At 36.9% G+C, this 14,772-nt stretch overlaps 1 protein-coding gene across 1 annotated transcript in view; it reads right to left on the bottom strand.

Moving 5' to 3' along the window:
* DNAH7 (dynein axonemal heavy chain 7) overlaps window positions 1-14,772 on the bottom strand; it is a gene marked incomplete in the record, with an annotated part of 367,056 nt that overhangs the window by 220,292 nt on the left and 131,992 nt on the right. The window contains 2 exon segments of the mRNA XM_070070446.1: window positions 2,652-2,850; window positions 4,767-4,960. Of these exon segments, the coding sequence (XP_069926547.1) occupies window positions 2,652-2,850; window positions 4,767-4,960 (393 nt within the window).

Here is a 14,772-nt window from a genome sequence, read left to right as displayed (position 1 = left end):
ACTGCAAAGTCAGGTAGTCTAATTTTTGTTCTTTGCTACATGTTTTAAGTCTGGCCCATGTACTTTGCCACATATGTTCAGTGGGTTGACATATCTACTTTTTTTTAACCATCTATCAGTGGGAAACACTCTATTAAATGATTCAGCTAAAAATAATCCTGTCACCTAGGAGGTGATACACACTTCAATGTTTGAATTTCAGAAGAGATTGTCAAAATTAGATTTTTCTGACAGATATATAAGGATGCCCCCATTCTAAATTTTGAGTCTACCTGGGAGATTTATAGAACTGACAAAGATAAAGGGCAGAGTGCTGGCTATTGATAATAAAAGAAAAATTTTAAAGCCAAAGAAGTCACAGAAAGGGCAGGTGAAAATAGCCAACTGTGGGCTGAATAGAAAGGCTCAGCAGAGATATGTCAAGAACATGGAGTAAATATGTGTTCTAGAAGGACACTGTGGAAAAACAAGAAGACATCAAAATCTAAATTATAAAAGGGATTTCTATATGGATACATAGGAAGAAATAATATGATTATATAAGATTTCACAATATTATATATAAAGCTACCACCATTATCATCTCCCTGTAGTATCTTTTTTTTTTTTTTTTTTTTTTTGACAGGCAGAGTGGACAGTGAGAGAGAGACAGAGAGAAAGGTCTTCCTTTTGCCGTTAGTTCACCCTCCAATGGCCGCTGCGGCCGGCGCGCTGTGGCCGGCGCACCGTGCTGATCCAATGGCAGGAGCCAGGAGCCAGGTGCTTTTTCCTGGTCTCCCATGGGGTGCAGGGCCCAAGTACTTGGGCCATCCTCCACTGCACTCCCTGGCCACAGCAGAGAGCCGGCCTGGAAGAGGGGCAACCGGGACAGAATCTGGCGCCCCAACCGGGACTAGAACCCGGTGTGCCGGCGCCACTAGGTGGAGGATTAGCCTAGTGAGCCACGGCGCCGGCCTCCCTGTAGTATCTTATATATAAACATCCACATATATATGCAATAGCTCTTTAAGAAAACAAAACAGCACATAAATACATATATTTCCTATCTGTCATATTCATATTGCAGTTGCTTGCATATTTTACTGACAACAACCTTATATGTGAACATTTTGGAAAGATATTTATTTCTCACATAATTTTTGCCACTGCATCTTAATGCTTTGAAATGGCAACCAAAATATTTTCTTTAAGCATTGATAAAAACAATAAAAGAATAGTTAAAATAGTATCAGGTGTCCGCGAAAATAATGAGTTATCACTGTATACTACATCAGATAGCAAACCATATACTCCAAGCCAACGCTGTTAACTAGTGCTCAAAGAGAAAGTTATTTCATCGCTAACTGCCACATCAATTATAATACCATTTGCAACACAAATACTATTTCTAACAAGGCCTATAAAAACTGAACATTGCTGACCCAGTGTTTCTATACGTGAGAAATTATCATAAGAAAATAGTTCAATCAATGAAACAAGCTATATGCGTAAGTACACTCATTTAAATATAATTCATAGTAAGGAAGAAAATGAAAACTGCCCAAAAGATCCTACATTTACTGGAAAATATTATGCAGGCAAGCATTAAAACCATATTTAAGAAGAGAAAGAAACATAAGGGCACATAGAAACATCAAACACCTATATTCCAATTAATCTTTCCAAAAATGTGTAGGAGAATCAAAAAAAGTAATTAGCTAATTAATTAAACTCCTCTCATGCTTCCTGGCTCAATCATGAATCTTATTCTTGATGAATGAGGCCACATTTCAGTAAAAAGAAAGGGGGGTGGGGTGGGGGAGGCAGACATTTGGCCTAGAATTAAGAGACCAATTAAGATGCCCATACCCCATATCATGGTGCCCTGTTCCAGTTCCTGACTCCAGCTTCTTGTGGATGCAGAACTTGGCTCAGTAATCTTTGAGTTCCTTCCACATATCCAAGGGACTTACACTGAGTTTCCAGCTCTGGGCTTTGGTGTAGCTTAATCCTGGACATTGTGGGTGTTTGAGAAGTGAACTAGAAGATGGAGCTCTCTGTCCCTCTGTATCTCTCTCTGAGTTTCAGTAAATTTTAAAATAGAAAAAAGGGTAATTTCCTTTCCATAAATGAACTTGAATACTCAATCTGTATTTGTTAGCATAATTTTTAATTCTCTAATTACAAAAATAATTTCAAATGACAGTATGTTTTATATGAAGTGGAAACAATTAATTGTAGGAAGTATATATTATTTTATAGCATTTTGGTATGTATCTTAAATACATACAGAACAAAAAGATTTATACATGTTAAGGAAATTCATGTGAATCTGTACAGAGATAATTCTAAAGCAAGACTAAAAATAGACTGGTAGATCAAAGTGTTTCTAATCAGTGATGAAGGAATTAGCATGTAGCCACAAGAAATGAGATGTGCACTACAAAACCAAGTTTTCTGTGGTGCAGATGGTATTTTTCCCACTTTTAAAATGTCACTACAAAATTACTATCATAAGATGCCTTTGCTGTCACATTATCTATTATATTTGAGTTGGTAATTCATATTCCAATTTCTGTCTAAATAACGGTACATTTATCAATGACTCATTTATAATAAGATTAAAAATATATCATCTTTTTCTTAAATTAGTAACAAATATAACCAGCTACCTTGTGGATGGAGTTAATCATAATTCTTTCTAATTCAACCAACCACTTCTCCACTTGACCTCTTGCTTTGGCTGTTGAAATGGTCTCTACAAGTTCCACAACTTCTCCTTCACTACTCTTCATGTGAGTAATGTCTAAAGTTTCTGTAAATTCTACCTTTGCAATTCCTTCAAAACATTTCTTCAAGTGAGGTTGCACCCTATTAGGAAAAAAAGTATTTTTAAGAGAGTCAATAAAATTAAAATATTTCCTAAAAGCCAGTATTCTTTTGCACCAATCTTCATTTAAAATTCATATATGTGTACTAAGTATTAGGCTCATGCTAGATGCTACTAGGGATGAAGTACCAAGCATAAGCCAAAAACACACATACAAAAGAAAAACACAATCTTTCTTACATGGATTATATAGTCAAATGGAAGGTCAGCATTAATTGAATAATTACAAAGGGACATGTAAAATTGCAATCAAAGTAATAGCTACAGGGGCCAGCATCATGGCATAGTGGGTAAAGCCACAGCCAGAGACATCGGCATCCCCATATGGTTCGAGTCCTGGCTGCTCCACTTCTGATCCAGCTCCCTAATGATGTGCCTGGGAAACCAGCAAAAGATGGCCCACAGGTTTGGGCCCCTGCCACCAACATGGAGGACCTGGAAGAAGCTCCTGTCTCCTGGCTTCAGATAAGGCCAGCTCTGGCCATTGTGGTCATTTGGTGAGTGAACCAGTCGATGAAAGATTTTCTCTCTCTGTTTCTCCCCTCATACCGGATCTCCCTCCCCTCCATAGACTCTGCCTTTCAAATAAATAGATCTTTTAAAAAAATAAAGAATAAAAAAGAGTTACAGAAGAAACATGTATAAGGCTTCACTTTTAACACAATCATCTGAAAGTTGCTAAAAGTAAAATAAGGAGCAAATCCATTTCAACAGATAAATATGCTAATCTGAAGAATCTTCGAATGCAGAAATGTAGTCATTTCAACTGGGATCTTCAGAGGCTTCTTGAAAATTATGGGGTAGGTTTAGTGCTTTGAGTACTTCAGAGTTTACTAAATCAACTGCTTTGACATTACCCAACTGTTAGTCTATTCAACGTAATATAGATGGACTGACTAAACCCCTTATTTTGGTGCATTACCAATAACCAATGCCATTCATCTTTCAAGTGGGTAAAAAGAAGTAGAGTATAAAATCTCAAATAGAAATGTGAGAGTGAATTTATCTTTTTGTCTGAATTACTTGCTTCCTACTTTGAAGGCACAGATGCAAAAGTAATGAATTAACAAGTATCTATTCACTGCCTCCTATATATTAGAGGCTCCTCTAAAGACTGGGGAATCATTGCTGTGGGGAGAAAAAGTAAAAAGTCTTTGTCATCACAGAACTTACCTTCTGCTAGAGAAAGAAAAGCAGTAAACAAATAATTAAATTGATTAAATTGCAGGGTATACCAGATGTTAACAAGTATTCAAAAGGAAAATAAGACAGGGAAGGCAAGTTCAGGAAAGATGGCCAGAAAGTGCTAGAGGCATTGCCACTTTAAATATGATGACCAAGGAAGGCCCCCTTGATAGCAGATGCTTGAGCAGATTTCCACAAAGACCTACAGGAGGTAAAGGAAGCAGTCGTACAGGCATTTGGGCTAGGAGCATCCTAGGCAGAGAGCGCAGCACACTGAAGGAGGAGGCTGCCCTTTTTATGGTGGAATTGGAAGCAACCTGGTGAAGTGTAACAGAGTGAACAAGAAGATGACTAACAGCAGATGAACACAAAGGATAATGAGGACCATCTGTGTGTATCATTGCAAGCTATCGTGAGAGCTTCTGACTGTGATGTAAAGGAGTGATGTGCTTTGAGAATCTTGTAATAAAATAGGAGATAAGAAATCCATTCCCTAAGGTCATCACATTTGGGGAAAAATACCCTTCAATGATACCAGTTATGCTTTTAACACTTATTCAAAATCAATTTTTGACAATATTTAGAATATTATTAAAGAAAATTATCATACAAATGTGATTACATATATGTAGTTATATTCTACCTTATTCTAAAAGTTAAATTTAAAGCAGATAAATTTAGCCATGTGTTACAGCACATGTAAGTGACTTACCTGGTGGGATCTTTAGTCTCAGACAGTATCTCAAGAAGTTCATCATTTGACAAGAAAAAGAATCTGGGAAAGAAGAGACGTTTCTTTTCCAAATATTCATTAAGTCCTTTAAGAATGAGTTCTAATAGTTCATTAGATTTTTTCAGCCTTTCCAAAATTCTCTCAATAGTTACAACTGTCAAAACATGTTTATTCTAAAATAAAAAAAACCTTAAGATTATTAGATATTAACATATATCAAATTATAGTTGGAGTTATACATTTGATCATACAAGAATTATGCAAATTTTAAGGTGAATATTTATTTTTAAAAACTGATCTTCTGTATATAAAGAGAATTGAAAATGAATCTTGAATATGAATGGAAGGGGAGAGGGAGTGGGAAAGGAGAGGATTGCGGGTGGGAGGGAAGTTATAGGGAGGGAAGACATTATAATCTATAAGCTGTACTTTGGAAATTTATATTCATTAAATAAAAGTTAAAAAAAATAAATAAACAAAAAGTAGTCCTGCAAATTTTATGTCTACCTGGCCTCTTTAATTATGTAAAAGTCATGTTGCCTTGATCTTTAGACATCTTATTCATAATTTCTAACTTGGAAAGTATAAGAAGTAGAAAAATATCATACAAAAGGGAAAAAAAAGAGAATACAGTCTAAACTAACAGAAAAGACAGGGAAACAAAAAGAATGAGATGTGACCCCTTTTCTTTCATTCTTTAAGGACAGAGTACTCTAGTTATTCATCAATAATAATAATAATAAAATATAATATCTGTTTTATAACTATAGATGAAAAAAGAAGCCAGGGTAGAAGTTTTCTATAAAGATTTTATTTTGTAAATAACTGTTCTTGGAACTATACATGGTATAGTTCAAGATGTGCTCTTTCTGAACTCCCTACAACGTAAGACTTTCCACTTTTAAGGTTTAGAATTCTGAAAATGTCACTGTGAACTGTTTGCTTTAAAGTAGTTCAAATACAATCAACTACTTTCAAAATAGCTTTCTTTTATGCTGCAGGATTTAAAAATAAGCACTGCAACCGAAAGCTGAGCTTAAGAACTCATATTATTTAAAAAATAAAAGGAGCTTATTGATTTCATAAAATGTCCATACAGGAAACACTGAGTTTATAAAAATCATTAGAAATACTAATAGTTCCCTGCTATTGGCCAAGGAAAGACTGTAGAAAAGGATCCAAGTGGTTAGGTCCTTCTACCCACAAGGAAGACCCAAATGAAGCTCCTGGTTTGGGCCAGGGTTATGGCCATCTGTGGAGTGAAACAGCAGATGAAAGAGCTTTCTCTCTCTCTCCCTATAATTGACTTCCAAATAAATAGATAAATAAATCTTTAAAAATACATGTGTATACATATATATGTATGTGTATATATATATAAAATCTAGCTATAGCTGAAATGAAATTCTTTTTCTTTTTATTTACTGTGTGGTTCTTGTTAGCTGGGCCTATTTTTGGTCTTATAATTCCAAACTCAATGTTCACCATTGACAAAGTAAGAACATTTCTTCACAAAATAAACATAAAAATGTTAAAAAGAGTTGCTAAAACACAATACTGCAGAGATTTCAGTCATCATACCAAATAAGAAATGTCATGAGTACAAACCAGACATTTATTAATACATAGGATATTTTATAAAATTTAAGTGAAATTAAATAAATAGCATTTTTCCTAGTTAAAAATTAAACTGAATTTTTATATTACCTATTCAAACTTATTTTTGGTATTCAGTCACACCTGGGAGCTCAACCATACATGTCAGCTTAAGTTGTTTCACAGGAATTTTATTCCAGGGCAGAGGTCTCAAAAGTATTTTTGTTAATGTACTTTGGAATCTGACTAAAAAGGAAAGATATAACTTTTCTTCTTTGTTTTGAATTTGTCTTGGAAACACAGTAACTTGATAAAAAATAATTATCACTAATACTAGTTGTCTCAATAAAATAGGAATATATAAAATATGCAGTATGATTATATAAACTTTAAGGGTATAAAAATTTTACACGGCATTTTATTATCCTCCCTAACAGTTTTATGTTTCAAATAGACATTAAACACACACACTGCAGGACAAGGACTCAAGTCATAATTTACGTGGGCAATTCATCCAAATAAGGATAGAGTAGAACTACATGCTTAAATTCAAAAATCAAAAGAGTGTTCTTAGAGTGCCACCTTCTGGAAAAGTAGGCTATTCTTTGGGAGAAAAAAAAAAAAGCTGAATTGTTGCTAATAAATGAGAAAAACTCCTTTCACAAATTAACAGTATTTGTTTTATTCTCAGCCAAAGAATTTATTTCAATGTTATTGTTCCATATAAAAGACTCAAAGCTTAAAAAACAGTTATTGAAACAAAAGGTCACATTCCCTTCATCACATACTAAAATCACCAAGACAAGAACAACAACAAACAAAAAATCCTCTGGAAATACATAGCATTCCAGTAAAATATTTTCAACCATTAAGTTACTGAGGTCAAACCCATTTAACCAGGTAGCTCAATGACTCCGAACCAAATAAGCTACTCCTAAATGAACACAGGCATTAATCTATGTACCTGGGGCTGACGCTGTGGCACAGCAGGTAAAACTGCTGCCCGCAGTGCTGCTATTCCATATGGGCACGGTTTGAGTCCCAGCTGCTTCATTTCAGATCCAGCTCTATGCTATGGCCTGGGAAAGCAGTAGAAGATGGCCCAAGTCCTTGGGCCCTTGTACCCATGTAGGAGACCCAGAAGAAGCTTAAGCTCCTGCCTCCTGGCTTTGGATTGGCCCAGCTTCAGCCGTTGCGGCCATTTGGGGAGTGAACCAGTGGACGGAAGCCCTCTCTATCTCTCTCTTAGCCTCTGCCTCTCTGTAACTCTGCCTTTCAAGTAAATAAATAAATCTTATTAAAAATAATCTATGTACCTTTGTAGATGGGCTTTAAATATATTAAAATTATCATATCAAGACTGCAAATGAAATAATTCATTCTCTCCTAGTAAGAAAATGAGAATAGAGACTGCTTCAGATAAAGGAAAGAGCCTAAAATCAGTTTCTATTCCACACCCTGCTCCTTGGGAACTGGTGACTTTGCATGATCATATGCCTAACCTGAATCTTTTAATCTTTTCCTTATCTTCAAAACAGAGATAAGAGCCCTCTCTCAAAGCTGGCATGAAGATCAAAGTAGACAACATACTTGAAATGACTGATATAGTGCCTCAGACACATACACTTGAAACTACCCTTTTCATCTTCTCTTGGTCTGGGGGAGAGAGAGAGAGGGAGAGAAAGAGAGAGAGAGACTGACTGACTCTGGAGGGAGGAGAGAATGTGACATCTATATCACTCTATCAGTTTTATGGAGTTAAAATGAACATTTTATAACCCACCATCCTTCAAGCAAGATTATTTATCATAGTAAATATAAAACTAACTTTAAATCCTTTGCCATAAACTCCTGGTACAGAGTACGCGTTCTATGAATATTGTTGAATGCTTGAGTGAATGCAGGATGAGTCAATCCTGTGGATACACAGGGAACCTACAGCTCTTCAGGCTGAACTAGGGCTGGTACTCAGCTACAATCTAAGGACTTAACAATAGGATGTTGTAACATGAAGCCACTAGAAATTTGAAAAAGTATGACTTCCTTGATACTTTCTGTCTCCTAGAAGGGAAGAAAGGAATTCCCAACACATTTCCTAGTTAAACAAAAGATTTTACAACTTTTAGCTCTCTCTCTCTCTCTCCTTCAAAAGCATCACTAATTTCATCAATTCAAATGACAGTTTGCCAGTTGTCGACATTTCTAAACTAAATGACTGATACCAAGGGCTTCAAACCTCATTTGAGTGCATAGAGAGAGCTTTCTAATTACTGCTGCCAGGGAAGTTCATGGAAAACAGTTCTGTATACTCAGTGGAATTGAATTCAAGTCTGTTTAGTAAGTTTCTGGAAGCGAAACTTCGTGGACAGAAATCCCTGTACAAAAGAAAACTGATGGTTCTAGCATTGTGGCACAGCAGGTAAAGTCACCACCTGAGAGCTAGCATTCCATATGGGCATCAGTTCATGTCCTGGCTGCTCCATTTCTGATCCAGCTCCCTGCTTATGGCCTGCAAGGGCAGTGGAGAATGGCCCTGGTGTTTGGGCCCCTGCCATCCATGTGGGAGACCTATTAGAAGCTACAGGCTTCCGCCGGGCCCAGCACTAGCCGTTGCAACGATCTGGGGAATAAATTAGTGAATGTAAGATCTTTCTATTTCTCTGTGTCTCCTTCTCTCTCTGTAACTTTTTCAAATAAATAAATAAATCTTTTAAAAAATAGAATAAAGATAAACAAAAGAAAACAATGATAAGAACCTTATTAAATCTTTTCAATAAGGAAAGAAATGTGGGTCAACTGAGTAAAACTTTAAGCCCCCTTATAATTTTAAGATTCTTTGACCTCTGGGGGCAAGCATTTAAGTGTGAGTCCTACGGTTTTCTTTTCGGAGAAAGAACAAGTTTGTTTCTGCCAGGTTTCGAACCGGGAACCTTTCGCGTGTTAGGCAAATGTGATAACCACTACACTACGGAAACCACCATTGATCTTCTGTATATAAAGAAAATCGAAAATGAATCTTGATGTGAATGGAAGGGGAGAGGGAGTGGGAAAGGGGAGGGTTGCGGGTGGGAGGGACGTTATGGGGGGGAAGCCATTGTAATCCATAAGCTGTACTTTGAAAATTTATATTCATTAAATAAAAGTTTAAAAAAAAGATTCTTTGACCTCATCAGGAATAGAAATCCTTCGTTTAAGACCTAGAATCATTCTAGGATTAATATTTCTAGAAGTCAACTTACCTAATGCCAAATTTTCACAGGAAGTTTTTCAGAATAATTGCAGAATCTTCAGAACTACTAATTCAAGAATTAATCTCAATTATTAATTTACTCTTTTAAGAAATATTTTTGAGGTCCTGCTACATGCCAGTCACTATGCTAAGTGTTTGTGTGAAAACAGTGGTCAAAACAGACAAAAATCCCAGGCTCCATGGGTGAGACAGATAATAAATAGCAAGTGTAACCATTCATAAATTATATAAGTCAGGAAATGACAGATGTAAAAAAAAGTGAAAATATATAAGAAGTGCCAGGAAAGGCAAAAGCAGGTTGATTTTAAATAGATTGCTTGATGTGAACCTCTTTATAAAGGTGATATCTGAGAAAGATTTCAAGGCAGCAAAGCATTCACTCTGCAGATATTCAGAGGTACAGTGCTCCAGGCAGCAAATTCAACCAATGTAAAGGCCTGGGGTTCAGTGTGTTTGGTATGTGCTATTAAAGGAAAGAGAAGAAGGAAACCAATGTAGTTGGAATTGAGTAAACAAACTGGAAAGTTATAAGGAAAGAGAAGTTAAAAGATGGAGGGAACATATCAAGAACTTCCTATTCAATGAAACTAGTGAAACATCCCCACTAAGAAGCAGCTCTCCCCTGGATACTAATAGTAATGTAGAGAAAAAGCCATTACTAGATTTCAACTGGCAAAGCGAGAATCTTAATATAGAATGGGACTGGGAATGGGAGAGGGGAAGTGGAGAGGAAAGTGGAGTAGGAGTAGGGGTGGGAGGGCAGATATTCTGGGAAGAATCACTATTTTCCTAAAGTTGTACTTATGAAATTTATACTCATTAAATAAAAGGTTTCTTTGTAAAGCAAAATAAAAAACAACAACAATAAATAAAGATACTGAGAAGCGAATTGTTGCGGGTAGCTTATCAAGTGAACTGGTGAGAGTGTCATTCCGACTTTCACTCCTTAATTCCCAGACCCATGTAGCCTGCTGACAGGAGAAATCATATATTTGGAGCTGGTGGAGAACATACAGCATGTATACTAGAACTGCACCCCAAATAACTTTAAAAGGAAAAAGCAAAAAGACCCTAGTTTAGAGGAAATATAGGCAAGGGCTATAAAAAATAATTGAATATAAAGATTACCATTTCATCCATATACAGTAAATTTTAATTTCAGATCATTTTTAGTTTTAGTTTCAGATCATTGAAACTACTATAGAGTAAATTAAAAATATATTATCTTAGAAAGAAAGAGGGAGGGAGGCAGGGAAAGAAATATATTATTAAATCTAAGAACTATATTGAATCTGTTAAAAACTAAGAATAAAAATGTAAAAGAACTTCACTTCAAACTCACAAACTATTATCTTCCCTGAGATACAGTGAATGAGTCTTCAATATGAGCCATTTCACTTTTCCTAAACTCAATGTTCATAGCAGGACCTATTAATCTCATGTGTATCAATCAATTGCCTCACTTCCTTGCCATCTGAGTTCCTTGGTAGAAGCAATGTTGTGTGGAAATATGACAAAATGAATAAGTCGCTCAGGAAGTGAGCAATAGTGTTGGCTGGAGCTTGGGGTGAGGAAAAAAATTCATCTGTTACAAATTACTGCTCCCATCTCCACTGAGTCAGGACCATTGAAGTCAACTCCTAAAAAATGGTTACTAGGTCCCTCCAGGTGTGGCTCTGTATCAGAAATATTATGTTTCTAATAATTTCTGTTACTGGCAGTAGTGTAGATGAGGAGTAGTTTGTGATGATGAATCAAATCCCATAATTCCCCTCCATGCCATCATGACTTCTCTGTTTATAGCTAGAGTGGCCACTTATCCTAGTTTGATGAGGGGAATTCTGATTTATTCTTCATTTCCTATATTACTACTTATTTTAACTCTCAAAGGTTCTCCAGTATGGACAATATATTACATGACTCTTATTTCACAGCTCACTGTACACACACTGACATATGCTGGTTGACATTCACAAAATAGGTCAACTGATCAACCATATAATTAAATGCCTCCCTTTACAATGGCACCTTTTTTCAAGAATTCACATGGAACACCAATATGCTCACATTATAATCTATTCTGTGAACCCTTTAATTGTTCTCCTTTAGACATTCTTTTTCTGATCTTTCAATTTTGTTTCTTTTAAGTCCTTAATTATTCAGTGGAACTATTTTTTACTGACAATCATCAATGTAGATCCAAGAAAGATTAAAAACAAAAAACCTAGAACACTCATTGAAGTTGTGCCACTAGAAGGATTCCTTGCTCTTGTTCTTTAAGACCATTCTAAAATAGGGCTGTAAGTTCCAACTCTGAATAGTACAATCTTATTCTGTACAAAGATTTTAAAGTCAGTCTCTAATTTCCTTCAATTTCGTCAAGTATCTTTAACCATTTCACTCTCATTGAGATGGGCCATCACAAGCCAAGTTTAGTCAACAAAGCAAATAAAACAGAACAACTCACTTCTCTTGGAAGCACTTTGAAACCAGACTCTGGTAAGTGAACTCACATCAACAAATGTGACCACATCTAACTTATTTTCTTTCTTCCCTGAACAAGCACCACCACAATACACTTCCACCCATATTTCTACAGACATCTACCAAGGCATCTGGCAAAGACGGCAAAGGAGGCAGAGTTTGAGGGTCAGCATACCCAGAGTCAATCAAATCCACTCAACTGTCCCCATTTCCAGTTCTCACCATCACACTCTTCCCCAGTGAGTAACCTCTCTTTCGCATAAAATATCTGGAAAGAAGGTTAAGGACTAAGTTAAATTGCAATTTGGCAACTCATAACATTAGACTCTATCACTCTTTTTTGCCTATGTCAAACTTATAGCCATGAGAAATAAAAGGTTCTTTGAGGACAACCACAGAAGTTCCTCAGTTATCTGACCATATCTTTTATACAGAATTTGAAACTTTGAATCATGCCATTTCTTTAATTTCATCAATGCTTTTGGATGAATTCAGCCTATCTCATACCCCTTGTATGTCAAATTCCTACCATATTTATGTATTTCATTAACCATTTGGTCCAGCAAAGACTTGCCTATGAACCAGACTGTTCCAGAAGACAAGGAGCATCAATTTACATAATCAATTTTTGTACTGCATGCCAGGTACTACAAGTGTCCTTTTTTCAAAGGATGACATCATTACCCTAAACCCAACTAAGTAATTCTAGCTTCCATCCTTGAGGTTCTGATAATTTATTCAAGTTTAGTAGGGACTCTCTCTAGGTATATTAAGAAAAAAAGGAATTTAACAGGGAATGAATAACAAAATCTTGGAACAGCCATAAGGAATACATTCCAGGCTGGGCTTCCTAGAGGGATTTCAAAAACAGCATAGAGGGCTGGTAGCTGTGGCGCTGTAGGCTAGGCCTCTGCCTGTGGCACCTGAATCCCATATGAATGCTGGATCTTATCCTGGCTTCTGTTTTTCCAATCCAGCTCTCTGCTTGTAGCCTGGAAAACAGAGGAAGGTGGCCTAAGTGCTTAGGCCCCTGCACCCACATGGAGACCCAGAAGAAGCTCTTGTCTCCTGGCTTCGGATAGGCTCACCTGCAGCCATTGTGGCCATTTAGGAGTGAACCAGCAGATGGAAGTCCTTTCTCTCTGTCTGTCTCTGTCTCTCCCTCTGTAACTCTACCTCTCAAATAAATAAATAAATATTATAAAAATAAAAAGAATACTATGGAACTGGCCTTTTAGGGCTTACTACCTCTGCCTCCAACAGGACAAACTGATAGTACCACTGGACTACTGAGTTCAAGAAACTATAAGGGGGGCTGTGATTTTAGGATCAGAAGGTAGGATCAAGAGACTGCTATCACCAGTCTCTCAATACCCATAAAACTGATGGGTAGACACTGAAATCCTACTGGAAAAGTAAAGAAGTTATGTGTCCATAATCAGGATTGATAGAAATATCTAAAATGGCAAGAGGGCCATGGTTTTACTTATGTTTTCCATATCCCAAATGAGCATGTCCACTTGGAAAATCTAATTCATTTCCAGAAATTTAGATGCTAAACAGCCAGGGAAATGTCATTTCTAGCTTTCCAGCTCATCAGAAAAAGGTGAGGTGCTTGGTGCCAAGTGGTCATATTTACTATACAAAAAAAGAAAAAAAAAAAAGAATGACCCCAAAGTTTTTGTCTGAGCAGCACAGAGTATGACAAGGGATTGAACTAGAAGAGAAAAGGGTTTGAGGAGAAATTCAAGACTGTCTTCTGCCTTGGATGGAATACAAAATATTTGGCTGAGCAAAAATTCACAGTTGGGGGTGAAATGCAGTAAACATGAACAGAGATTATCCATTTCTCTCACCTCCATCTGGTGGGTAATTAACTGATTCCTACCCCTGAACCTTGGGAAAGGCACCTGAGAGTCATCATAAAGTTTTCACCTGCCAGAAAAGACAGACAGAGCATCTTTCCCAGCTGGAAGTCTGCTTAGCTGCCAGGTGTGCTGACCAGCTCCAGTGCTACCAGAACAGAAAAAGAACCATAGGAGAATGTGGTGTGATGGGACAGCCAGATGAACACAGGTGAGGACCAGGTGCTCAGGGTTATTAAGAGGTAATGAATTCTACTTTTCTCAGACTCCACTTTTGGGCTAAGGAAGGCAGGTGAAATTAAGGTGCAGATTTGTGAAATACTGATACACCATGGAACAAAAATACACATATATCAGAGCAAGTGGCAAAAGGCAGGTTTGAAGATGCTGCCAAATCTCACGGAGGATGACTAAACCCACATGGGTGCCCTGTTGGGTTCTTCACCTGTCTACACTGAGCCAATGGGTGCCTTTTATCTATCCACAACTGGTCAAAATGCATGACCAGTTATGATGACCAATAGTAAAAGCACAGTGCCTGGATGTCCACAACAGGAAGGTATCCATTTTATGATCTCTTACAAAGAAGAACAGCCAATTTTGCAACATCAGTTACATCAGGAAATGGGTTTTCACTTTTGTGATCTTCCTTCCTTCCTTCCTTCCTTCCTTCCTTCCTTCCTTCCTTCCTTCCTTCCTTCCTTCCTTCTCTTCCTTCCTTCCTTCCTTCCTTCCTTCCTTCCTTCCTTCCTTCCTTCCTTCCTTCCTTCCTTCCTTCCTTTCCTCTCCC

The sequence above is a fragment of the Oryctolagus cuniculus genome, chromosome 3 (assembly GCF_964237555.1).
Source record: "Oryctolagus cuniculus chromosome 3, mOryCun1.1, whole genome shotgun sequence".
In the NCBI taxonomy this organism is placed as follows: Eukaryota; Metazoa; Chordata; class Mammalia; order Lagomorpha; family Leporidae; genus Oryctolagus; species Oryctolagus cuniculus.
The sequence above is the reverse complement of the archived record's forward strand: the minus strand, read 5'-3'. Positions and strand labels throughout refer to the sequence as shown.